This window comes from Protopterus annectens, chromosome 1.part1 (genome assembly GCF_019279795.1).
Source record: "Protopterus annectens isolate FY-2018-M chromosome 1.part1, PAN1.0, whole genome shotgun sequence".
Classification (NCBI taxonomy): domain Eukaryota; kingdom Metazoa; phylum Chordata; order Ceratodontiformes; family Protopteridae; genus Protopterus; species Protopterus annectens.
The window spans coordinates 1,743,033,824-1,743,059,586 of NC_056726.1; the positions used below are offsets into that span (position 1 = coordinate 1,743,033,824).

The following is a 25,763-nucleotide window of genomic DNA, read 5'->3' on the forward strand; positions in this document are numbered from 1 at the left end:
GGGTTCTTGTACACAGACCTGAAGAAGTCTAGAAGGACGAAGCGATCTTTAACAATAGGTTACGAAAATAGAATATGATTTTTACGATTGATTTTTTACATGCAAAGTGTGTATGTATATATTTGTATATATTTTTTGATTGCCAAAGGGACTAAGCTTAATGTATTTCCAGCCATGTAGTATATTGTCTTGGACAAAAATCACAGCCTTAGTAATCTACTTAATAATCTGGTTAAATAAGAGGTACCACATTATTATAATTTTTTTTTAAAGTACATAAGAGTTATATTATTATGACAGCTACTAAGCAGGGCAGGACCAGCTCAGATGTCTCACTGATGGGGAAGGGATGTGAATTTAACATGTGTACCAATAACACTTTGATTTACAGCACAATAAACCACTCCCTTGCCTGATAAAAAGTATATATATATATATATATATATATACACACATATATATTTAGAAAGCTTGTGAAGAAACTGTTGCTCTGTTTTTGTTTTACTTGGATTGCTTGTCTGTGTACTTAATAAAGGATTTTCGACTGGAAACGGACTACCTGCCTTGCTTGGATTACTTTTGAATACTTAGTAATTCTGTGCATTTATATATTTATGTATTTATTAAGTTCACTACTTCTGCTGCTGTTGTCTGATCTGATTAATATGCAGTGATTAACTAGATATATATGGACTGAAAATCTTCCACACAGAAGTTTTGTACACGTTTGTTTTTGGGCCCACTATACTTGCTTAGTGGGTTGTTTTGAGACTTCGGGATACCACGGAGATTGTGTTTTTTTTTTCCCCCTAATTTTTCAAACAAGTGCGAATACCTGTTGCATTGTTGGAATATCCATAAACAATTGAGCTTTTATCTGGACAGGGTACATTTTTTCCCTTTTCTAAATTCAGATTGGATTGACCTGTGTCTAAAGTGACATTATCCAAGTGGCTGTCAGACTGTATTTTCTTACTTCACACTTTGACAGCAAAGATTTTGCATGGTAAACCTTAAGGTCACTGCATTAGAGCCATGGCTACTACTTTAGCCTTCTTTTCTAGGGCTTCCTTAGATGATTGTGCAAAAGTAACCTGGGTGGGCCCGCACAACTGTCTTACTGCAAGCTGGGCATTGTCTAGGTCTCCAGGGCTTCTTTTGGCTCCCCTGTGTTGCAGAATATCCTTCCTTCCTTAGATCTTCCCAAGGGTTTTTATGTGGCTGGAGACTTTGTCCTGCAGGTTGAAGTCAGAGAAGACAATACCAAATACAAAGGTTATAAACTTATAATGATAGGTCTGTGTTGTCTGTCTCCATCTGCTTCAGTCTTTCCCCCCTTCCTGCCCCCATCTTTGTTGGTGAGTTTTTTAACCTTGGATGACCAAGTGGGAAAGGTTTTATTGCTTCTTTTTCTTGGAGTCCTTCCTCCTCTATGTAGGCATTATACCTTTGTGTTAAATTGAGAGGGGGAAAACTCAATCTGAGGTATTCTTTAGGGAGTGTGGGGATTTTGGATAGGGGAAGGTAGAGCCTGGCAAGTTGAAGTCAAATGGATTTGGTCAGCACCAGGTCCAAGATGGATCCAACAACCTGCAGGTTGACAGGTAACACAGATCTGTCATCATGGTAAGTGCATAACTTTTGCCTTTTGATCTTCGATTTTTCATGTTCTGTAGCTTCTTGCCGTATAATGTGTTATTATAATTAACAGTATGTTTTCTTCCCCTTGAATTCTGCATAATGTAATAGACAGAACATTATTTTAGAACATCCTGTTTGCAACTTAGCATAACTGATTTAGAAAGAATTCCTTAACTATTACTGTGTATCCCATGTCAAAAACCTAACCCTCTGAATGGTTTGAAAAACCTGCATTTTTCCATGGGTAAGTTTACTGGAGAATGTCAGATGAGTTCGTAAGCTAACCTTTTCATTTCGTTGTCCTTTGTCCACAGCACCAACAGTTGTTTCATTGATCATTACTCAGCCAGTCCACTTTAAGAAATTGTATGTACCCCATGACTGAGACTTCAGCTCTGTGCTTGCTGAGTCTGCTGGTTGCTTTGTTGGAATGCAGTCCAGTCAAGGACCCAAAGAGGAAAAGTCCTTGATATTAGGTAACCGGTGCAGTCTTACCTTATCAGTTGCTGTGAGATGACCCTTCCTTCATGAGTAAGGATTACTTTGTTTACATTTTTGTGGATACATATTTTTTCACCAGCTGCTTTGAGTTCAGTGCAAGTTGGACAAGTGTATGTTTTTATGTTTAATGATTTAGTGTCAAGTTTGCACTCTTACTTGAGCGAGAGAATTGTGCTTGTTGGTGCCTTGAGAACAAATGGATAGAATCTTGCAATGCTCTGCTTTGTCATAACACACATTAAAGTTGATGCTTTAAATGCTACAGTAAATGGGATTTTGCTGATAAAGGGAAAAAAAAGAGAGACTGAATTGTGATAATGTGGATTAGTAATACCTAGCCAAACACCCACTACCCCCAGGATGGCCCTGTAGTAGATCTGGTACAGAACAAGTGTGTGTTATTTTCGGAGTGTGAGGTATGAAGTTTGTGAGGCTTGTCATTTGGTTATATTGGTGAACTAGGAAGTTGGTGCAGGAGTAGGGAAATTATTTGGATACTAGTCTTCTTTCCTCCCTCCACCAAACTTTACTTCTAACTCTCATTTATTGTACTTTAGTCTGTGACTTTTTCCAATTTATTTTTTTCTTTATTAATTTTCTTTTCTTTTTGCATCCCTTGTGATGTCCTCCGATTCCTATGTTGCAGTATTCTTTACACAAGGGGTTCCCTGCCATAAACCATTGCGACGTCCGTCCAGTATACAAAAACATTTTACCACTGCTAGGTACGTGGGATATCACACGTAGGCCCAAGGCTGGCTTCAGCCATAAAAGTACCATTCTTAGAACTTCTCTGCCGCCACTCTAAATGACATCTTCGACCATTGGTCTGCTTGGCCGTGTTGTTGGTTGCTCTGCAAGCTTATTCAGTTAAGTGCCCCGTTGTTTTTTTTTTCCCCCCCTATACTGTTACTGCTTTTCTGTCTGAGGTTACATATCCAGAAAAGACAAGTGCTGTTGTGGAAGACAAATTCCACACACAGCCATGACCAGTATCTGTTTTGTTTAGGACCTTACCATGACCATAAATCTTGCTCTGTACGTCAGGCGTTTGTTCACAAAATCTTGCATAGCCTTCTTCACTCTCAACATTTTCCTTGAGAATCAAAAACTTAAGTTAGCGTGCGACATTATGAAGGATATGTCTGGCCCTTCTGCTGAGCCTGCAGAGAATGCCTGAAGCTTCGTGTGCACCTCCCATTCTGGACATCCCTCTGAAGGCTGGTGAAGGCCTGGAGGCCCGTTTGGAATTTAGTTCTGATTGGCTGGTACTGGAGCGGAAGCTGTTAGGGAGTCAGCCACTGGCAATTCCTTGGATGTTTTGCAGGCATCTGTTTCGGATGAGCATAGGGAACCTAGGCTCATTATATCAGAAGGCCCTTGAGGTATTCCTCAGGTCTTGGTTCAGGAGGAAGTACCGGCAACTGTTATAGAATGCAGCCTACGTTGGGTGCCTACACCTTCCATAAGGATGCTGTGCCTCTTAAAAAGAAAAAAAACTTCCAGCTCCTCATGAGCCTCCGCCTGACTGGACAGGCCTTCACACAGGGATTATTTAATGCCTTTATGGCTTTGAAGCCTCCCACTGGTGTTTCCTTCCAAGCCCAGCTTCTACTACTTCCCCTTAGAAAAGGTTTAAGGAGCAAGTTGTATCTGAGGATGATGATTCCTCAGAGGGTGAGTCTTTGGCATACTCTGCCCCCTTGGAGTGTGCTTCACCTTAGGAGGAGTCCAGTGGAACTGAGTCTCTTGGTGAAGATATCACCTTTGGGGAGACTATTACTCGTCTGAGGGAGTTTTTCAAGTGGGACTGCTCACTATTCAGTTCATAGGTTAGTACTAGGCTAATTGCCCTTGTGGACCATTTTAAGGCTAGCCAGTTATCCTATGTGAGAATCAAACCCTGCACCTTTTGTCTGTAAGGTAAACACCTTAACCATTATGCCAACCTCCCACAGTATCACAAACAGGTTACTGATGTGCAGAGGAGATGCTACAAATTACTGCAAATGGATTCACCTTCTCCATCTGCTGCGTCTCCGGTTCTGCCAGCTTTTCTGGACATTTTCACTTTTCTTTCTAAGAGTCCAGACTCTCAACCTTCTGAACCCAAACAGCCAGATAAGTTCTCCAAAGTTCCAGAGGACTGTAAATTCCTTTATAAATGCCCTGCTGCAGACCCACTGGTTATTTCTATATCTACTGATAAGCCATCCAGTCTTTTGCCTTCCAGTTCTCTTCTCCCATCGGTTAAGGAGAGTAAAACCATGGAAAGGCTAGGGAAAAAAGTGTACACTTCAGCTACCCTTGCCTTTAGGGCAATTAACTATCAAACCCAAATGAATAAGTATACTTTAGCCCTCCTTTCTCAGGCCACTCAGCTCTCTCTGATCTTCCAGATTCAGATGTAAAGTCTCAGCTTTCCTGTTTTGAGGGTATCTTCCAAAGTGGTACGCCACTCCATTAGATGCAGTTATGATGCTGCTGAATCATCTGCCAGGGCTTCTGCCTCTGGCTCTGTTAAGAATCTACTCTTTGTTAAGGCTCCAACCTCTTCCTGAAGACTTTAAGGCCAAGCTAATGAGTACACCATTAGATGGTGCCTTGTTTGGTACTTCAGCTGCTACCTTGTTCAAGTCTCTACAGGAGAAAGGTAAAGAGCTGCAGAATTTAACGTATCGTTTTGTCTTCAGTTCCCAAATTTCAAAAGATCTACTCAGTTAAGACTTCTTTTGTTAGGAAACTGTCTCATACTCCTCCTCCTTCTCAAAAGCAGTATTTTCCAGGCAAGCCAGGCACTCTGTGACTACCTGGTTTCCTCTGGTCACATTCCCCCCTCTCAGTGCCTTATTCTCTCCCTTCCAGTCTGGGAAAAACATCACACATGATTCATGGGTTCTGTCCATTATCCACAGAGGTGCTCCAAGAGCTGATATCCCAGGGAACTATCCAAGAAGTCCCACTGTCACAAAGAGGAAGAGGGTTCTACTCAAGAACGTTCCTGATTCCCAGGAAAGATGGCCCATGGAGACCCATTCTGGACCTTTCTCACCTCAGCACCTTCCTTCGCTCCAGACTGATGTTCTTTGTGATTCACTGTTGCAGTCATTACATTTGGGTAATCTGCTGGCAGGTTGTCCTCAGTCGGCCTGAATAACAAAGTCTTTGGTCCTGCGTCAGTTGCTGTCTCCTCTTCCATGACGTCAGGTTGTCAGGGGTATAAAACATGCAGCCGACGCCATTTTATTCTGTCTTTCTTGCCGCGCGGTGCCCGAAGCAGAAGCAGTTGGCAAGTGCCGGTCGGCAGACTCCTGAAATTTTCGCATTCGAGTTTCAGAACCAAAGTCTTCAAACTAAAGCTAAGTACCCCATTGGGGAAACTTTTTTTCTTGCTCCTTACCGATGTCAGTAAAAGTTAATAATTGCATTACTTGTGAGAAGCAAATACCTCATAAGGATTTTCATTTGTTCTGTATTCCTTGCCTAGGCCCAGATCATAACGTGCCTTGCTGTCGGTTTTGTGCTAGATTTAGCCAACGCATTATTAAGCGTCTGTATAGTTTTGCTTCTAAATATTTTGGATCAAGATGTAATTATCCTGAAATGTCGTCGGTTAGCAATCCGACTACCGGAATTCACAAAAAATGCAAAGAAAGACAGACAGTCGAGGTCCAAAACTATGACGAAGCTTCTCCTAAGCCACTCGCCAGTCTGCATCTCCTCCTGAGGATTATTCCTTTGGAGAAACCTTGCATACTTTAAGGTAACATTTTCATTTTGAGAGTCAGGATTTCTCTAAATCAAAAAAGAGGCTTAGGGATTTCCTTCTTCCTCAGCATAGGCCTTTGGCAATACCTCCTGTATTAGACATTGTTGATGTGTTTTCGGAATCAAGCATGGCTCCTGATTCCCTACCTCTGGCTCCTAGTAAGCCAGACAGATATTACAGGGTTCCTGACTCCCACAAATTTCTATTCAAAAATCCTGCTGCTGATCCTAAGACTATCTCACAGGGTCCCAAATGTGTAAAGGCCTCTACAGCCAAATATCCTACCCCCTCTGATAAGAGATTCCAGGGCACTGGATAGATGGGGGAAAAAAGGTTTATACGTCTGCAACCTTGGCAAGTAGGGCCTTAAACTGCCAGTTTCATATGCTTAAATATCAACAGCATGTTATGGGCTTATTGAAACAGAAAATTGTTGATTTCTGATTGTGTGGAAACTAAAGAATTACAGGAATTATTGCATGCAGCAGAACAGGTTGGAAAGCATACTTTGCAATGTGGTTTTGATTCCTTGGAGGCCTCTTGCAGGGCCACAGTTACTGGATATGTGATTAGAAGGCATGGCCTGGCTCAAGGAGCAAAATCTGCCTGATCATGTTAAAGCTAAATTGTTGGATGCCCCTTTACAGCATGATACTCTGTTTGGTAATAAGGCAGAGGAGGTTTTAAAGAAAATGGAAGGCAAAGCTAAATCTATGCAAACTGTAAAATATTTCTTACAAGTGCAGCCACCCAGGTTCAGTAGGCACTGGCCTACAAAAAATTGGTCCTTTCCTGTGTCCAACAGAGCCTCTCAAGGCATATCCAGGTGCTCAAAAGGCTGTAGATACCAATCACAGGGTTCTTACAGGTCAAAGCAATGGGGTGCCTCCACCTCCAAATCTGGAGGAAACAAAGCAGAACCCTACAGTAAGCAGTCTCAATGACTTCCCTCTACCTTCACCAAGCACGTATCTTTTGGCATCCCCCTTGGGGGGAAAATTAGCACTTCATGCTCAAATTTGGCAGTTAATTACCCAGGGCAAGTGAGTATTAAACATAGTATCCCAGGGGTACAGATTTAATTTCCATACTTTGCCAATTCCAAACGGTTGGCCAGATCTGCCACAAAATCAGTGGGCAGAGGCTCAGAAACAAGTTACGTCCCTCATGGATATGACGGCTATTCGACCAGTACCAGAACAGGAAAAAGGACAAGGTTTTTATTCAAGACTTTTCCTGGTACCTAGAAAAGACCATGCCTGGCGCCCAGTACTGGACTTATTGATTTTAAACACGTTTCTGGGCATTCCAAAATTCAAAATGCTGACTTTACAATAGTTACTGTCTATGCTGGGCAGGAACGCTTGGTTAGTGACTCTAGACTTAAGAGACATACCCGCATATCCCAATAAGGGAATTGTTTAGAAGATACCTTCGCTTCAAGGCAGGTTTTTTGCATTGCCAATTCTTTGCACTGCCCTTTGGCTTATCTACTGCGCCCTGGGTCTTTACAAAGTGCCTGGCACCAGTAATTGCATTTTGCAGACAAAGAAGCATACAAATTTATCCTTATCTGGACGACTGTCTCAGTCAAGCAGAGGACAAGGACATTCTTCTTCAACATCTGGCATTTGTAAAAAGGCTTCTAACATGCCTAGGGTACACAATAAACAAAAAGAAATCCCAACTGGTACCCTCTCAAATAATTACATTCCTGGGTGCAAGCTTGAATACAACTGCCCAGATGGCTTACCTTACGACAGACAAACAAAGACAACTGACAACATACTTCAAACAGATGGCAACAAAAACTCAGTTATCTACAAGACAAATTCTGCAGGCTTTGGAGTTCATGGCATCCTGCATTCTACTAATTCCATATGCAAGACTGCATATGAGGAAACGTCAATGGTACCTAAAAAGTTTATGGAGTCAACATTGTCACAGTCTGGAAACAATGATTCCTCTCATTCGCTGCCTACAACAGGAGTTTCTTTGGTAGGCAGAGACATGTCACCAAAACAAGGGACTGTCATTCACTGTACCCCCTACCACCTAAACCCGAACTACAGACGCATCAGACTATGCTTGGGGGGCCCACCTGGCCAGGAGATGCATTCAGGGCATATGGAGCCCAGAACAAATGCATCTGCATATCAACCAGAAAGAGATGCTAGCTGTTCAGAATGCTCCGACAGCCTTCAAGGACGTACTTCGTCCAGGACAACTACTGATAAAGACGGACAACACCACGGTTATGTGGTACATACATAAACAGGGAGGTACACATTCCCACCTCCTTTGAAGACTAGCCTTGGCATTGTGGAACACAGCTTTGACTTAAGTACATCTTCAAGCTCCATACCTGCCAGTTAAACAAAATACTCTGGCAGACGACGAGCAGAAATCTTATGGAGCCACACGAGTGGAAACTGGATCCACAAATCTTCAGCATGGTAACACAGAAATGGGGGAGCCCAGACATAGATCTATTTGCCTCTCCCCAAAATTATCAACTGGACAAATTCTGCACAAGGACTTATCACAGACGAGCATGGAAAGTGGACACCCTATCCTTCAGTTGGAAAAACCTATCAGTCTATGCCTTTCCCCCTCTGCCTCATCCCTCCAAGGTCTTACTAAAGGTCAGAAAGGAAAAACCAGAAATGATCCTGATTGCTCCGGACTGGCCTCACCTGCACTGGTACCCAATTCTAAGGAATATGTGTGAACTCCCTCATTGGTACTTGCACTTGCCACAAATACTTCATCTCTTGTCTCAGCAGAACAATCAAATTCTGCACACTCTGCTCCAAACTCTGAACCTTGCAGCATGGCTGATCATGTAATTATTCAAACACCACCTTTCAGTAAATCTGTGATGGATGTCATTTTGGAAGCCAGAAGGCCTAGTACTAGATAATCTTATGCTGATAAATGGAAGAGATTCTGTGCTTGGAACCAAGCACAAGGAAATGGACACAGCAAAACCAAATATTCCTCAGATTTTACAATACTTGACTGAGATGCCTAAAAAGGGCCTATCTTTTTCTTCAATAAAAATCCATGCCTCTGCCTTCTCGGCTCATTACAACACGGAGCCTCCCCTCTTTTCTCATCCTCTGCTAAAACAGTATCTTAGAGGGGCCAAAAATTTAAGGCCTCCCAGAAGATTGTCAACTCCTGCATGGGACCTCAATTTTGTGCTGGAAAAACTCACCCTGCCTCCTTTTGAACCAGCAGCTACTGCAGATATAAAATATTTATCTTGGAAAACAGCTTTTCTCTTGGCAATCACTTCAGCAAGAAGGGTTTCAGAACTACAGGCTCTCATGGCTGTGGAGCCTTTTATTACATTTTACCCAGACAGGGTGTCCCTCAGAACCAATCCTTCCTTTATGCCTAAGGTGGTATCCAGTGTGGCTCTTAACCAAACAATTCACCTGCCAACATTTTACCCAAATCCGCAGAACAAGGGGGAGTGGATTCTGCATTCATTGGATGTACACAGACAACTAAGATTCTACTTAAACAAGACCACATCTCTAAGGAAGTCTGAGCAACTACTGGTGGCATTTGCTTCAGGATCAGAGGGGAAGGCTATATCAAAGCAGACTATTTCTAAGTGGATAAGCCACTGCATTCGTTTCTGCTACTTGCACCATGGTAAACCTGTGCCCAAAGGGATCAGGTCACATTCCACCAGGGCTGCCTCTACCTCAACAGCCTTTGTCAGAGGAGTTCCAACCGAAGACATTTTAGAAGCTGCTACTTGGAGCTCAGTTCATACCTTCACAAAGCATTATCATTTACCTCTCTTCTCCAAATCCAAGGCAGGCTTTGCCACTTCAGTTCTGCAGGGCCTTATAGCCGCTCCTAATGCTATTTAGTTCCATCCTCCCATCCATAGCTTTGGGATTCTACCCAAATGTAATGACTGCAACAGTGAAACATGAAGAACATAGTACAGTTGTGTACACTTAACGTAAATGTAGATGTTCGAGAGTATTTACTGTTGCAGTCCTGGTTACCCACCCGCCATCCCCCTTTTCTATAACTTTTCTTTCCTTCACTATATTCTAAAGCCTTTGTGGTGTATTTGCTGTTAGATGAAGGTAAAGTTTATGTTGCTAAAAGTGCATTTACATATATTTCTGTTTTTTATATATATATATATTTATATATATATATATATATATATATATATATATATATATATTTACACATACATATTTTTGCTCCTCGTTTGGTGGGGCACCTGACATCTGGGGCATGAAAAACTGAATAAAAATGGTGTCTGCTGCATGTTTTATACCCCTGATGACCTGACGTCATGGAAGAGGAGACAGCAACCAACGCAGGACCCAAGACTTTGTTATTCAGGCCGACTGAGGGCAACCTGTCAGCAAATTACCCAAATGGAATGACTGCAACAGTGAATACACTCGAACATCTACATTTATGGTAAGTGTACACAACTGTACCTTTCCTCTCATTCTTCCATAGGCATGTTTGGCCTCCTTGGATTTCAAGGATGCCTGCCTTACATGTTCCCATTTACCCTGTTTACAGAAAATGTTTATGTTTTTCTGTTGCTGCCTCACATTTTCAGTTCAGTGTTTTCCTTTTGGTCTCTGTGGCACCAAGGGTCTTTACAAAATACTCAACTCCTGTTTTTGCTTTCTGCAGACTCCAAGGCATATAGGTCTTTCCCTGTTTGGACAACTTGTTGCTACAGGCACCACTCCCAGATAACTTGTATCACAATATCCTGTTCAGAACTACTCTTCTGCAAAGGTTGGGATTCATGATCAGTTACAAAAACTGCATGCTCACCCTGTCACAGGGCCACATTTTCCTGCAGTGCTGGATTCAGACAGATCTCATGTTGGCCTCTCTTCCTCCTCAGAACGTTTTGTCTGTAGTCACTTTCTCAAGACCTTCTCCCTCTGCAGTCTTTAACAACCAGGGAGTTTTTCAAGCTTCTGGGTTTCATGGCTTTCACTATTCCCATGCTGCCTCTTGCCAAACTCCACATGAGAAAGTTTCAATGATACGTGGTATCAGTTTGGATGCAGCATGCTCACCCACTGGAATTTGTTGTCCTTGTATCTTGCCTAAACAGGGAGTTTCTTTGGTGGATTCAATAGATTTCCTAGAGTCCAGGCATGCCTTTGCATCCTCCCCTTCCAACTCAGTAGTTGTTCATGGACACCTCAGACATGGGTTGGGGCCTACTTTGCATCCATGAAGGTACAAGGCCTATGGTCTCCTTCACAGAGGACGGAACACACAAAACATAAAAGAGATCAGGGCTGTTCTGTTTGCTCTTCAGGCTTTTCATACTCTTCTTCCAGGATCTCTCAAACTGTTTACAATGTCAGACTTCTATGGTATGTAAACAAATAGGGGAGGATGGAATTGTACTTTCTTTGCAAGCTAGCTGTTTTGGCATGGGAAATGGCATCTCAATACAAAGTTACTGTGCAAGCAGTGTACATCTCTTCCAATCAAAATGTTGTGGCAGACAGTCTGAGCAGGTCCATGATTCAATCCCACAAATGGATGCTTCACAGAGATGTTTCTGGACATTCTCACCTGTTGGGTACACATCAAATAGATCCTTTTGCCTCCTCTTTGAGCAGACAACTTCCAAAGTTTTGTACTAGAGTTCCAGGTACTCTGGTGTGGAAGGTGGACACCCTATCTCTTGAAAGGGGTTGTTTCTGTACACATCCCTTGTTCAGAAAGTCCTGCTGAGTATTCAACAGAACAAACCAAAAATTGTGCTGGTGACTCCCTTTTGGCCAAGACAACATTAGTTCCCTCTTCTACATTTAGCCAAGGGTAAGTCATCACAAGTTAGTTCACACGGTGGATCTCCTCACACAAAACAAGGGATCACTCATTCATCCTCAGTTGTCAACTTTGCAACTCACACTGTGGGTGATAAACTTTTGATTCTTTTTAGACACCTTTTTTCTGAGGATGTGCTTAGGGTGCTGCAGAAGACCAGGAAACCCAATACTAAGAAGTCCTACGTATCCAAATGGAAGAGGTTTTCCATCTGGTGTCTTTCTCATAACCTAGACCCACTACATGTGGACATTCCTTTGATTCTAAGTTACTTGTGTGAACTTTTGAAAGCCATGTTGGCGCTTATTATTCTCTTAAATCTCACCTTTCAGATATTTCTGAATGTCTGCCTCTGTCTCCCCCTTTGGCCTCCAGATTGGAGGTTTAACTTTTCCTTAAAAAAGAGTTGTTCACACTAGACCTCCCAGGAAACCTGTTCCACCACCCTAGGACCTTAATTTTGTTCTGGAAAAGTTCACTGTGGCTCCTTTTAAGCCTGCAGCACTAGCTACCCTGCAGTATTGTACTTGGAAAACTTTGCTGCTTCTTGTTATTTCAGTCAGAAGGGTGTCTGAACTACAAGTCTTGATGGCATTTCCACTCTTCCTGTTTTTTGCATAACGACAGGGTTTCTTTGCGTTCCAATCCTTCCTTTATGCCCAAGGTTGTGAATGAGTTGTCACTTAATCAGTCCATTAAATTGCCCACCTTTTCCCCTCTCCACAGTCTTCCAGTGAGAGGATACTACACACCTGATAAAACTAAAGCTGCCAGGAAATCTGATCAGCTTTGTGCCTTCTTCCCAGGGCCCTGGGAAGGCCTGCTTTTAAGCAGACAATTTCTACTTGGTTTTCTAAAGCAATTTCCTTTTATGTTCTTCATGGTAAGAGCCTTTCTTCTCCTTTTAAGGCTCACTCTGCTAGGGCTGTAGCTTCTTCTGGTGTGTTTTCAAAGGTTTGGATACTTCCATTTTAGAAGCAGCTACTTGGACTTCTGTGCATACCTTTACTAAACATTACAAGTTGGATGGCATTTCAAGGTCCAGACCAGGTTTTGCTAGAGCCATTCTTCATGGCTTCGTAGAAAGTGCCTCAGTTCCTTCATTCTCCCTTTTTTTCCTCATGAGCTGTGGTACTCTCCCTCATGTAAAGAAAGACTGCAACATAGGGCTAGAAGGGCATAGAGTAGTTGTGTAAAGTCTTACCATAACCATAGATGTCCTCTTCCATGTTGTAGTATTCTATCCCCTCCATCTTCTCCCTGGTTCTTGTTCTTTATTTGGATGTGTGTTTCCTCCTTTTGTACCTTAGGCTGATGTTCCTGTGGCATTCATTTCTGAGGATGGTACATGCGGATATCACTTTTATGGCCGACACCAGCCTTGGACCTACGTGCGATGTCCCACTTACATAACAGTGATAGTCTTTTGTATACTGGCCGGATGTCTGGATTGTTTATGGCAGGAAATCCCTCATGTAAAGAATACTGCAACATGGAAGAGAAGGATATCTATGGTTATGATAAGATTTTACACAACCATTTTTCTCTTGGCCCATCCTGTCTTATTGTAACTTGTACGTCTCCCTCCTGATATTCAGAAATGAAAAGGATAGAGTGTTAGCAACTTAGTTGCCATCTATTTTTGTTGTCCAGACTGTAACTATCCAGTAGTTATATGGCTGTTACCAAGATCCAGATGTAGTGTAACGTGAACTTGTTTGCCAAAGTCAAGAGTTCAGTTTCATTGACTGGTGAACATGTGCCACCCTTTCCAGCATAAGGCAGAGAGGTTGACAGCAGGTCTTCATATTTCTCCATTGACTGTGAAATAGCTTGCTGTTAGAATCTCAGAACTTTTTTAATAGTATTGCTTACTAGTTTAGTATTTTGATCAATTAGCAGGAGACCACAGGGCTGAATGTAGAGTAATTTTGACTGAATGTATTTTTTTTGTGTTCTAGAACTACAAGCGACCACTTGATGGGGGATATGGGCCCCCTCCCAAGCGGCATGAGGGAGAATTGTACAGTGTACCATATGGCGGACAGCAGCAGCAGACACAGCCACCAACATCTCAGCAAGAGATTTATAACCAGTATGGAAGTGCTTACCCTGGCACAGAACGGAGACAAGCAGCTCCTCAAAATCAGTTCCCATTTCAGTTTGGTAGAGACAGAGTACAGGCCTCCCCTAGTTCTACAGCACAACAGCCAGTACCTCAGCAGATCATGAACAACTCTATGCAGACAAGTGCTGAAGGCCCACAGCAGAGTTCAGCATGGCAAGGACGCAGTGAAATGGCATACAATTATACAAATCGTCAAGGCCATGGTACACCAACACAAGGCCCTGCTTACCATGGCATGAACCGGACAGATGAGGTAATGCATTCAGAACAAAGGATAAACCATGAGGGACAATGGTCATCTCAAGTCAGTCAGCGTGCACCTACTTATGGTCCCTCTGCCCCTGTTGCCCCAATGACACGACCCCCTCAAGCTAACTTCCAGCCTGCTGCTACTACTGCCTTGCAAAATCACATTCCCCAGGTGTCGAGCCCTGCCCCAGTACCCCGCCCCATGGAAGCAAGGACATCGCCAAGCAAATTACCCTTTCTTCCCACAGGGGTGAAAATGCAAAAGGCTGGCCCACCTGTACCTGCATCCCACATTTCTCCAGCCCCTGTTCAGCCACCAGTGATTCGACGAGACATTACTTTTCCAGCAGGATCAGTAGAGGCATCACAACCTATCTTAAAACAGAGGAGAAGACTGACTACTAAGGATATTGGTAAGAGTGCTGTTTTTTTCAGCATATGAAAGTACAGTAGTTAGATTCAAAATGTGGGAAAACTCTTCATAAAATCATATGATGCACTTGTAATGTGCTTATTAGAAAAATCTCAGTGATGCTTGGAATTTTTTTTTCAGCTGCCCAGGTGTATAGAAGCCTTAGTACTAGGTGGCAGGACTGAACATCAAGTCTTACCTTGCAAAATGTATTGCAGCGGGTGTAATATGTAGGAACATTGTCATCTGCTTGCTATTTGCTTTACAGGATCCCTTAGTACAAAGTGTTTTTTTACCAGCTTTCTCCAGGTCCACTACGGTAAATCATTTTTCATTTCCCTTATTCCTGTTATGCTTCAGTGAACATAGCACATGTCATTAAGTGTTTATGCCACCTTCTCCTAATAGTAGTAAAGCATCAGACACTGCTAGAGTGTTTCATTCTCTGTGTTATACTTGTTTAATTTATATCACATAGCTGCATTCTAGTCTCAGTAGTTTTGCCCATCTTGAAGCATCATAGAAAAGCTAACAGCAGGGTGTATTAAATGCACACAAAATGTGGCAAGAATGGAAAAAGTCTAATTTTCTTTGTTGCATGTTGACAACTTTTCTAAAAAGCTAGAGGAAAAAAGCCTGGTAAGAAATTCCAATCCAGGAAGGAATACCTGTAGAGGAATAAAGACAGACACGTCTCTGAAGTCAAAATTGGGATTCATGGCCCTTGCTTATCCTTTCTGCTGTCCTCAAGCTGTCTGATGTTCGTGTTACACTGCTGCAGTCATTACACTTGGGTTATCCTGCCATCAGGCGGTCCCGCAGTCGGCCAGAGTTCCAAAGTCTTGGTCCGGCGTCGGTTGCTGTCGCTTCTTCCCTGACATCAGTGTGCCAGGGGTATGCAAGATGCATCCGACGCTATTTTCTTCGGTCTTTCTTGCCGCGCGGTGCCCGAAGCAGAAGCAGTTCGCAAGTGCCGGTCGGCCGACTCCTGAGATTTTCGAAGTCGAATTTCAGATCCGAAGTCTTCAATAAAGCTAAGTACCCGTTGAAACTTTTTCTTGCCTCAGACCGATGTCAGAAAAAGTTAATAATTGTATTTCTTGTGGGAAGCAAATACCTCATAAGGACTTCCACTCTTACTGTATTCCATGCCTAGGCCTTGATCACGACGTCACTAGTTGTAGGTTTTGTGCTAGATTTAACAAATGCACTATAAAAAGATGTTTTGATTTTGCTTTGCACTACTTTGGCCGAAGGTTCAGTTATACTAGGCCGTCGGATCAACCGATGTCCGCAATACCGAAAAAACGCAAGGACAAGGATAAAGACAGGCATCCATGCTGGGCAAGAAGGCTTGGCTTGTTACTCTGGACCTCAAAGAGGCATATCTGCATGTCCCTATCAGACAGAATTGCAGAAGATACCTCAGATTCAAAGTTGGTACAATGCACTACCAATTATCTGCACTGCCCTTTGGCTTATCTACTGCGCCCAGGGTCTTCACAAAGTGCCTGGCACCAGTAATTGCATTTTGCAGACAAAAAGGAATTCAAATATATCCATACCTAGACGACTGCCTCATTCAGGCAGAGACAAAGGACATTCTTCTACAGCATCTGGCGTTTGTAAAAAGGTTGCTAATGTCTCTAGGGTACACAGTAAACGAAAAGAAGTCAAAACTAGTGCCCTCACAACAGATTATATTCTTGGGTGCCAGCTTAAATACAACGGCCCAGATGGCTTGGCTTACCTCATGCCAGACAAACAAGTTCAACTAACTCAATATTTTCAATTACTGGCAAAAAAGTCCCATCTCCCTGCAAGAAAAATTCTGCACACCCTGGGATTCATGGCATCCTGCATACTACTAATATCATATGCCAGACTGCATATGAGGAAATTACAATGGTACCTAAAAAGTGTTTGGATTCAACACTCTCACAGTTTAGAAGCAGTAATACCAATGATTCCCTGCCTACAATAGGAGTTTCGATGGTGGGCACAGGCATGTCACCTAAACAAGGGTCAGCCTTTTACTCTACCCACAGCCAGGCAGACTCTAACAACAGATGCTTTGGATTACGCCTGGGGAGCACACATGGCAGGAAAATGCATTCAGGGCAAGTGGACCACAGACCAGATGCATCTTCACATCAATCAAAAAGAGATGTTGGCTGTTCAAAATGCCCTAACAGCTTTCAAGGACCTTCTGCATCCAGGACAATTATTATTAAAGACATACAACGCCACAGTAATGTGGTACATAAACAAGCAAGGGGGCACTCATTCTTATCCCCTATGCAGGCAAGCCATGACCTTGTGGAACACAGCTCTTAACGTATCAAGTTCACCTGCAAGCACAATTTCTGCCAGGAAAGGAAAATACTCTGGCAGACGATCTAAGCAGAAATATCATGGACCCTCACGAATGGAAATTGAATCCACAAATCTTCAGCATGGTAACACAAAAATGGGGATGCCCAGACATAGATCTTTTTGCCTCCCCACTGAATTGCCAACTACAAAAATTCTGCACAAGGACTTATCACAAACAAGCATGGAAAGTGGATGCTCTTTTGTTCAGCTGGAAAAACCTAAAAGTTTATGCCTTCCTGCCACTGTCTCTCCTTTCAAAGGTACTCCTAAAAGCCAGACAAGAAAAACCACAGATGATCCTGATTGCTCCAGACTGGCCACGCCAGCACTGGTACCTTATCTTAAGGAACTTGGCTCAAGACCCACCATGGATTTTGCCTCAAATTCCACACCTTCTGACTCAACAAAACAATCAGATCCTGCACGGTCATCTCAAAACCCTAAACCTGGCTGCATGGCAGATTCATTAGTCAAACGGGCAACACCTCTCTCTAAAGCTGTTATGGATGTCATTTTGGAGGCCAGGAGGCCTAGCACCAGGAAAGCTTACTCAGAAAAAATGGAAGAGATTCTGCGCCTGGAACCAGGCCTCAAAGCTTTAACCCTCTTGTTCCAAACATTCCTCAGATTTTACAATACTTAACTGAGATGCTGGACAGAGGCATATCCTTCTCATCAATTAAGATCCACGCCTCTGCCATTTCAGCACATTACAACACAGATCCTCCTTTATTCTCTCATCCCTTGCTAAAGCAGTACCTCAGAGGGGCTAAAAACATAAGACCGCCCCGGAGAGCACAAACACCAACTTGGGACCTCAGTTTCGTTTTGGAAAAACTAACCCTGCCACCTTTTGAGCCAGCCAATCTAAAATTTTTATCATGGAAAACAGCTCTGCTCCTGGCAGTAACTTCAGCACGAAGAGTCTCAGAGCTACAGGCATTAATGGCAGTGGAACCTTTTATAATTTTTCAACAGGACAGGGTTTCCTTAAGGACAAACTCTACCTTTATGCCAAAGGTGGTATCTAGTGTGGCTGTTAACCAAACCATCCATTTGCTTACTTTTTATCCAAACCCCAGAATAAAGGGGAGAAACTTCTGCATTCTTTGGACATACACAGGCAGCTACACTTCTACTTGGACAAAACAAAAGCTTTCAGGTAAACTGAGCAACTGTTTGTAGCATATGCTGCAGGATCACAGGGTAAGGCTATCTCAAAGCAGACTATATCCAAATGGATAGGACACTGTATTCGTTATTGCTACACACAGCATGGAAAATCAGTCCCAAATAACATTAGGCCACATTCCACCAGGGCAATAGCCACTTCAACAGCCTTTCTCAGAGGAGTACCTACCAAGGAAATTTTGGAGGCTGCAACTTGGAGTTCAGTGCACACCTTTACCAAGCATTACCACCTGCCTCTTTACTCTAAATCCAGAGCAGGATTTGCCACTGCAGTTCTGCAGGGCCTCATAGCCAATCCTAACTCTTTATAGACCAGCCACCCAACCTTAGCTTTGGGATTCTACCCAAGTGTAATGACTGCAGCAGTGTAACACGATGAACATAGTACAGTTTTGTACCTACCATAAATGTAGATGTTCGAGTGTTCACACTGCTGCAGTCCAGGTTAGCCTCCCTCCATCCCCTCTGAACTAGCTGGACTTATCTATGCCTTTCTATCCTATACAACCTTTGTGGTGTATTTGCTTGTAACTGAAGGTATTGTTTTTATTTGATAATATATATATATATATATATATATATATATATATATATATATATTAGCAATATGTATTGCATACCTACTTGGGGGCACCTGACATCGGGGGCAAGAAAAACTGAAGAAAATGGCGTCAGATGCATCTTGTATACCCCTGGCGCACTGACGTCAGGGAAGAAGCGACAGCAACCGACGCCGTACCAAGACTTTGGAACTCTGGCCGACTGCGGGACCGCCTGACGGCAGGATAACCCAAGTGTAATGACTGCAGCAGTGTGAACACTCTAACATCTACATTTATGATGGATACAAAACTGTACTTTCTCTCTCTTTCATACCCTTTGGCTGTACAGTCTGCTTATATATCCCTATTTTATCTCCTGAATAATTATGAAATGTTTTTTTTTTCCTGCCTGTTTTACATGCTATCCTCTTTTGGTGGGACCTGTGCTGACCTGAGTTAATCACTCTCTTCCATTTGTTGTCCATGAGTGTTCAGCTGAGTGTCCTGGGACTTCAGACAAATTGTAGTTAAAACAGAGCACAAATTTAGACAAAAGTATTGATATAAGCAGTATAGTCATTTTAAAAATGACTGCAGCAAATGTCACAGTAATTTTGATTCACAGCAGTTTTCCAGCTGAGCAATAATACATCACATTGCAGGAATCATGGTTGAAACTGATTTTTATAGTAGATTTTTATCATACGTAGGCAGTGTTGCAAAAGAAGTTGGACATCAGATAAGTCTACAGATAAAGCAAATGGCAAACATTAGATAGGCTGAGCATTCAGAGCTGAGCTTTTGCAAGACAAATTGTGTAGGATTCCTGATTGAGACTGTCTTGGATATTGCATGTGAACATAATGTAGATAACTTTACATAGGTGATTGTAAAGCAAACCTATTCCAAGATGTTCTAGTCATCAACTGAAATATAAATGATTTTGATAGTAGTATTCCTGCATACTTTCTTCTCTCCTTCCATGTATATTGCTAATAGACTACATTTCAATCTTCTAAACCCACACCACCAACACCCTCACATAGCAACACTAAACCCCCTCATATGCGGAGGCCCTTAACAGTAACCTGCCCAAGCATCAAGGACCTATGAAGCTGAAATGCAAACAAACACCAATCACAACCAAAGTGTCACATAGCTCACAACACCAGTGTGCCACCCAACAACAGCCCCTAAGGCAAGACAACTTACCCAACACTTTAGCCGTAGGTGACTCTATAGTCAGGCACACTGATGTCCCACTCACCAGGCTGAACAAGGAGAAAATTACAGTCAGCCTGTTGGGTGCCAGGATCCGCCACATAACGCATGCATTCAAGTCACTCCACAAGTACAAATATGACACTGTAATTGTCCTTGTTGGAGTGAATGACTTGAGACGTACCTCCCTGGACTACATGAAAAGAGAAATGGAAGAGCTCTCGGATCATGTGGCCCAGGTAGGTATGACCGTAGCCCTGAATAGCATCCTGCCTTCGCCCAGAATGATACCACAGTATAAGGACAAAATGATTGACTTCAACAATTGGCTAAGCTTCTGGTGTCATTCAAAGGGGCTCCAGTATCTATCTGCCTTGGACGACATGATCGACAGACCATGATGCTTTGCTAGAGATGGTCTGCACCTGTCGCCCCTGGAATTCAGGTTACTGGCTAAGGCTCTTGCCACCCCTATAGTGCCTTTTTTAGGCAAAGTTCAAAGGATAAAACCACCACTGTAACAGGTGCAAGCATGTAAGATTTGAAGGTAATGCTACTCATTGCTAGGCTCAGGCTTTGTGCCCTTTGAATGGCGCACCGCAACAGTTATCCCACTCCACAAGGGGGGGGGCCACAATAGACCCTGGGAACTACCGCCCCATTAGCCTGACGAGCCTCGTCTGCAAGGCCATGGAACGTATCATCATCGAACTCGTAAACAAAGACATTGGAGATCTCCAAACCCTGGACCCCACACAGTTTGGGTTTGTAAAAGGCAGATCATGTCTCCTAAACCTGATAGACTTCTTGGAAGTAGTCACCAAGGCCATGGATGAGGGTAAGGTGGTTCACACAGCCTATCTAGGTCTCGCCAAGGCGTTTGACACCATCCCCCACTCTGGAATTATAGATAAACTCACTAAACTAGGTATAAATCCCTATGTCACAAGATGGGTTGCCAACTGGCTTACAGAAAGAACCCACACTGTGAAAGTAGACTCCAAATCAGACTTCAGACCAGTGACAAGTGGAGTACCACAAGGTTCAGTCTTGGGTCCTCTCCTGTTTAGTATCTACTTCTCTGAAGTACAGGCTAACACAGAAGGACTTTGGCTAACTAAATTCTCAGATGACTGCAAACTAGGAGCCATAATTGAAACTCCTAACAATGTGGACATCCTACAAAAGGGCCTCACTGAGACAGATGCCTGGTGTCAAAGACATGGTCTCAAGCTCAATGCCAAAAAGTGTATTGTCATCCCCTTTGGTAAAAATTCTGTACCCATGAACTACCACACAGGCGGTAGTCTACTTAACACCGAAAGTGTAATAAGAGACCTTGGGACACAGGTTGACAGTAGTCTCTCCTTTGATAATCACATTGCCAAAGTGGTGAGGAAATCCTTCTAAGTGGCACACCTCATCACAAAAGGTTTCTCATCCAGAAAAAAAGAGGTCATTGTTCCCCTCTACTCATCACTCATTAGACCCATTATAGAGTACAGCGCCCCTTTTGGTATGTACCTCACAAGACATCTACAACAACTGGAAAGGCCGCAAAAATACCTCACAAAGAGGATTACTGGCCTCAAACAGATGCCTTACGCAGACCGTCTCAAAAAACTCCAGCTTTACTCCGTCGCATATCGCCTACTCAGAGGCGATCTCTGAGCTACAACAGAATGGCATTAAATATACTGATCCCAAGGATATTGCCAATATCCAGGCAGATTGATTCAGTGCCAACTTCACCTCCCTCTCACCCTTAAAGGGCCCATCTCTATACCGAAAGATTGTCAAATTCCTGTAACGACCACACAGGTGAAAGCCGCACTCTCCAAAGCTAAGAGTACAGCATCCATGGGACCAGACAACATCTTGGGATGTGTACTACATGAGCTACAAAATTTAATTGGCACCTCACCTAAGTGTAATGTTTAATCATAGCCTCACCTTCGGCTTCGTGCCCACTGAGTGGCGCACAGCTACAGTTATCCCATTCCACAAGGGGTATCCACCTTGGATCCTGCAAACTACCGCCCCATCAGTCTGACGAGCCTGATCTGCAAGGCCATGGAATGTATTTATCCATATAACTTATAAACAAAGACATTGACAACACCTTCAAACACTGGACCCCACCCAGGTTTCTCATCCAGAAAAAAAGAGGTCATTGTTCCCCTCTACTCATCACTCATTAGACCCATTAGAGAGTACAACGCCCCTTTTGGTATGTACCTCACAAGACATCTACAACAACTGGAAAGGCCGCAAAAATACCTCACAAAGAGGATTACTGGCCTCAAACAGATGCCTTACGCAGACCGTCTAAAAAAAACTCCAGCTTTACTCCATCGCATATCGCCTACTCAGAGGCAGTCTCTGCCTAACATACAAAGCTATGTCAAACCCAGAGCTGTTGGACATGCTCCACTTAAAGAAATCCCAATCCCTCCGAGCTACACACTCTAGGGACCTAAACCTTGTCACCACAATAAACAGAACATGCTGGAGGGATAGATTTCTGTCCCAGAGACTTCCCATACTCTGGAACAGACTACCTATCTATGTCAAACAGAGCTCCTCATTAGCACTCTTAAAGAAAAATCTTGATGATTGGATGGGTAATAGGAAATTCACCCCGGGGATCACTTCTGTGGTTCTGCTTGACAGGGGCACAGGAAAATAATTTTCTTAGGTGGCGAAAGCCAGGGTACATTTTTGGCTAGGCTTGTATAGGCCCTAGGGCCAATAGCCTAGTAACCTACCTATGAACCTATAAGTCTAAACCTCAAAATGCGCTCTCTCGAGGCACTCCTAAAAATGGAGAACATCGATATTGGTGCAGTAACTGAGACCTGGTTCAAGGCTCTAGAGAGCACCCCTGCAATATCAGGCTACAACTCGTACCACACTTTTCCGCCACCAAACCAGGACCGAAACACTAAAGGTGGAGGAGTGTCCATATTCACCAAGGTTAATTGCCAAACACAATGCATCTGAAATTCTCCAGCTGCAACTAACACTAGGTAAGACTGCAGTCCAAATTGTAGCTTGCTACAGATCCCCCACCATGCCCCAAGATTTTCACTACACCTTTGTAAACATACTGGAAAATATTAAGATACAACCAAACACCCTAATACTGGGTGATTTCAACTACCCTGCTATTAACTGGGAAAACTACTCGTGTATCAACACCTTTGCCCAGCGGTTCTTGGAATTCATAAATTCCAATGCCCTAGATCAGCTAATCCATAGTCCCACCAGGAGCTCCAATATCCTAGACCTGGTCATTACCAACATGGGAAATCAATGCTCCACACCTATAGTCATCCCCTCGTTGGTCAGGTCTGACTGTAAGCTAATCACCATTGACATCCACACCCCCCCCCCCCCCCCCACACTCCAGTAAGGAAACCTCAGTAAAAAAAAAATTTCCAAAGCCAACTTCATGCTACTCAAGTCAGAAGTGACTAACTTCTTGACACCCATGCAGACGGGAACTGAAAGTTCGACTGAATCCTACACTAAGGCACTGTATGAGCACATCCACTTGTGCATTAATCCGTGCCATCCCAAATAGAACCAAGATGCTCTCCTCCAAAAAAAGGAAGCCAATCTGGTGGTCCCCTGCAATAAACAAACTTTACAACAAAAGGAAGAAATTGTTGCAGAAAAGAGAAAAATCTCAGGGTGCAAAAAACTCTCTTACCAGCCTCAGTAAGAAGCTGAGATCCCCCATAAAATCCTCCAAAGTTAGTTACGAAAATAAAATTGCCAAAGATTCCAAAGACAACCACAAGGCATTCTATTGCTATGTCAAGAATCTAAATGGCAATGCTCAGATCTGCTCTGAGCTACAACAGAATGGCATTAAATATACTGATCCCAAGGATATTGCCAATATCCAGGCAGATTGATTCAGTGCCAACTTCACCTCCCTCTCACCCCTAAAGGGACCATCTCAATACCGAAAGATTGTCAAATTCCTGTAACGACCACACAGGTAAAAGCCGCACTCTCCAAAGCTTGAGTACAGCATCCATGGGACCAGACAACATCTTGGGCTGTGTACTACATGAGCTACAAAATTAACTGGCACCTCACCTAAGTGTAATGTTTAATCATAGCCTCACCTTAGGCTTCATGCCCACTGAGTGGCGCACAGCTACAGTTATCCCATTCCACAAGGGGGGATCCACCTTGGATCCTGCAAACTACTGCCCCATTAGTCTTACGAGCCTGGTCCGCAAGGCCATGGAACGTATTTATCCATATAACTTATAAACAAAGACATTGACAACACCTTCAAACACTGGACCCCACCCAGTTTGGGTTCGTGAAGGGCCGATCTTGTCTCCTGAACCTGACTGACTTATTCAGATCAGTCTCCAGACCTGTGGACGAGGGTAAGGCGGTCCACACAGCCTGTCTGGACTTCGCCAAGGCCTTGGACATCATCCCCCACTCTGGAGTCATAGATAAACTTACTAAGCTGGGCATTAATCCCTACGTCACTTGATGGGTTGCCAACTGGCTTACTGACAGAACCCACACTGTAAAAGTTCTGACTCCAAATCCAGCTCCAGACAAGTGGAGTACCTCAGGGTTCAGTAGGACCACTCTTGTTTGGCATCTATTTCTCTGAAGTACAGGCCAACACTAAGAGACTCTGGCTAACAAAGTTTGCAGGTGACTGCAAACTGGGAGCCATTATTGAATCCCCAAATGATGTGGATATTCTACAAAAGGGACTTACAGAAACAGATGCTTGATTCCAGAGCCATGGGCTCAAGCTCAATGCCAAGAAATGTATAGTTATCCCCTTTGGGAAAAAAACATGTACCTGTGAATTACCACATAGGTGGCAGTACACTAAACACCGAAAGTGTGATAAGAGACTTGGGGACACAGGTGGACAGTGGTCTCACCTTCGATAACCGCATCGCCACAACAGTCAGGAAATCCTATGTGGCACACCTCTTCACAAAGGGCTTTTCATCCGGAAAAAAGGAGGTCATTGTCTCACTGTACACTCATCCCTTATTAGACCCATTATAGAATACAACGCCCAGTTTGGTATGTACCTCTCAAGACATCTGCAACAACTGGAAAGGCCGCAGAAATACCTCACTAAAAGAATCACAGGCCTAAAGCAGATGCCTTATGCTGACAGTCTAAAAAAAAAACTCCACCTATACTCTGTTGCATATTGTCTATTCAGAGGCGATCTCTGCTTAACCTACAAGGCCATGTCAAACCCAGAGTTGTTGAACATGATACACGTAAAGAAATCCCAATTCCTCAGAGCCACACTCTCCAGGGATCTAAACCTTGTCATCACAATGAACAGAACATGCTGGAGGGATAGGTTCCTGACCCAGAGACTCCCCATACTCTGGAATAGACTGCCCATGCATGTCAAGCAGAGTGCCTCTTTGGCCGTCTTCAAAAGGAACCTCGACTATTGGATGGAAGATGGGAAATTCACCCTGGGGATCAAGTCAGTCGCCCTAGACAGGGGTCCAGGGAAGTAAATATTGTGGGAAGAAATAGCTAGGGAATTGTTATGACTAGACTTGTATAGGCCGTAGGGCCGATAGTCTAGTACCAACCTATGAACCTATGTTAGGCAGTATATACAATCCATAAATACAAAGGAAAAAGTAAATGGCGAACACCACAGAGTCCCCACTGTTCAACAAGGTAGCTGGCTGAGTGAAATTCAGCAAGAGGATCAAATGGCTGAATATTGCCATTTCTGAACTATTTTTAAGTTAGTTACGTTTGTATCTCCATAGCAGTTTTATTTCTTGTTATCCGTCTTAATATTTTGCATCTGTTTAAAATCATTAAATTGTTTTTTTTTTTTGT

General features: G+C 43.2%; 1 protein-coding gene across 2 annotated transcripts in view; it reads left to right on the top strand.

Annotated features, from left to right (window-relative positions):
• ARID1A (AT-rich interaction domain 1A) overlaps positions 1-25,763 on the top strand; it is a 3,912,194-nt gene that overhangs the window by 3,511,548 nt on the left and 374,883 nt on the right. For both annotated transcript variants that reach the window (XM_044084256.1, XM_044084266.1), the window contains exon 18: positions 13,729-14,557. In XM_044084256.1, the coding sequence (XP_043940191.1) occupies positions 13,729-14,557 (829 nt within the window). The remainder of the gene's footprint in view (positions 1-13,728; positions 14,558-25,763) is intronic.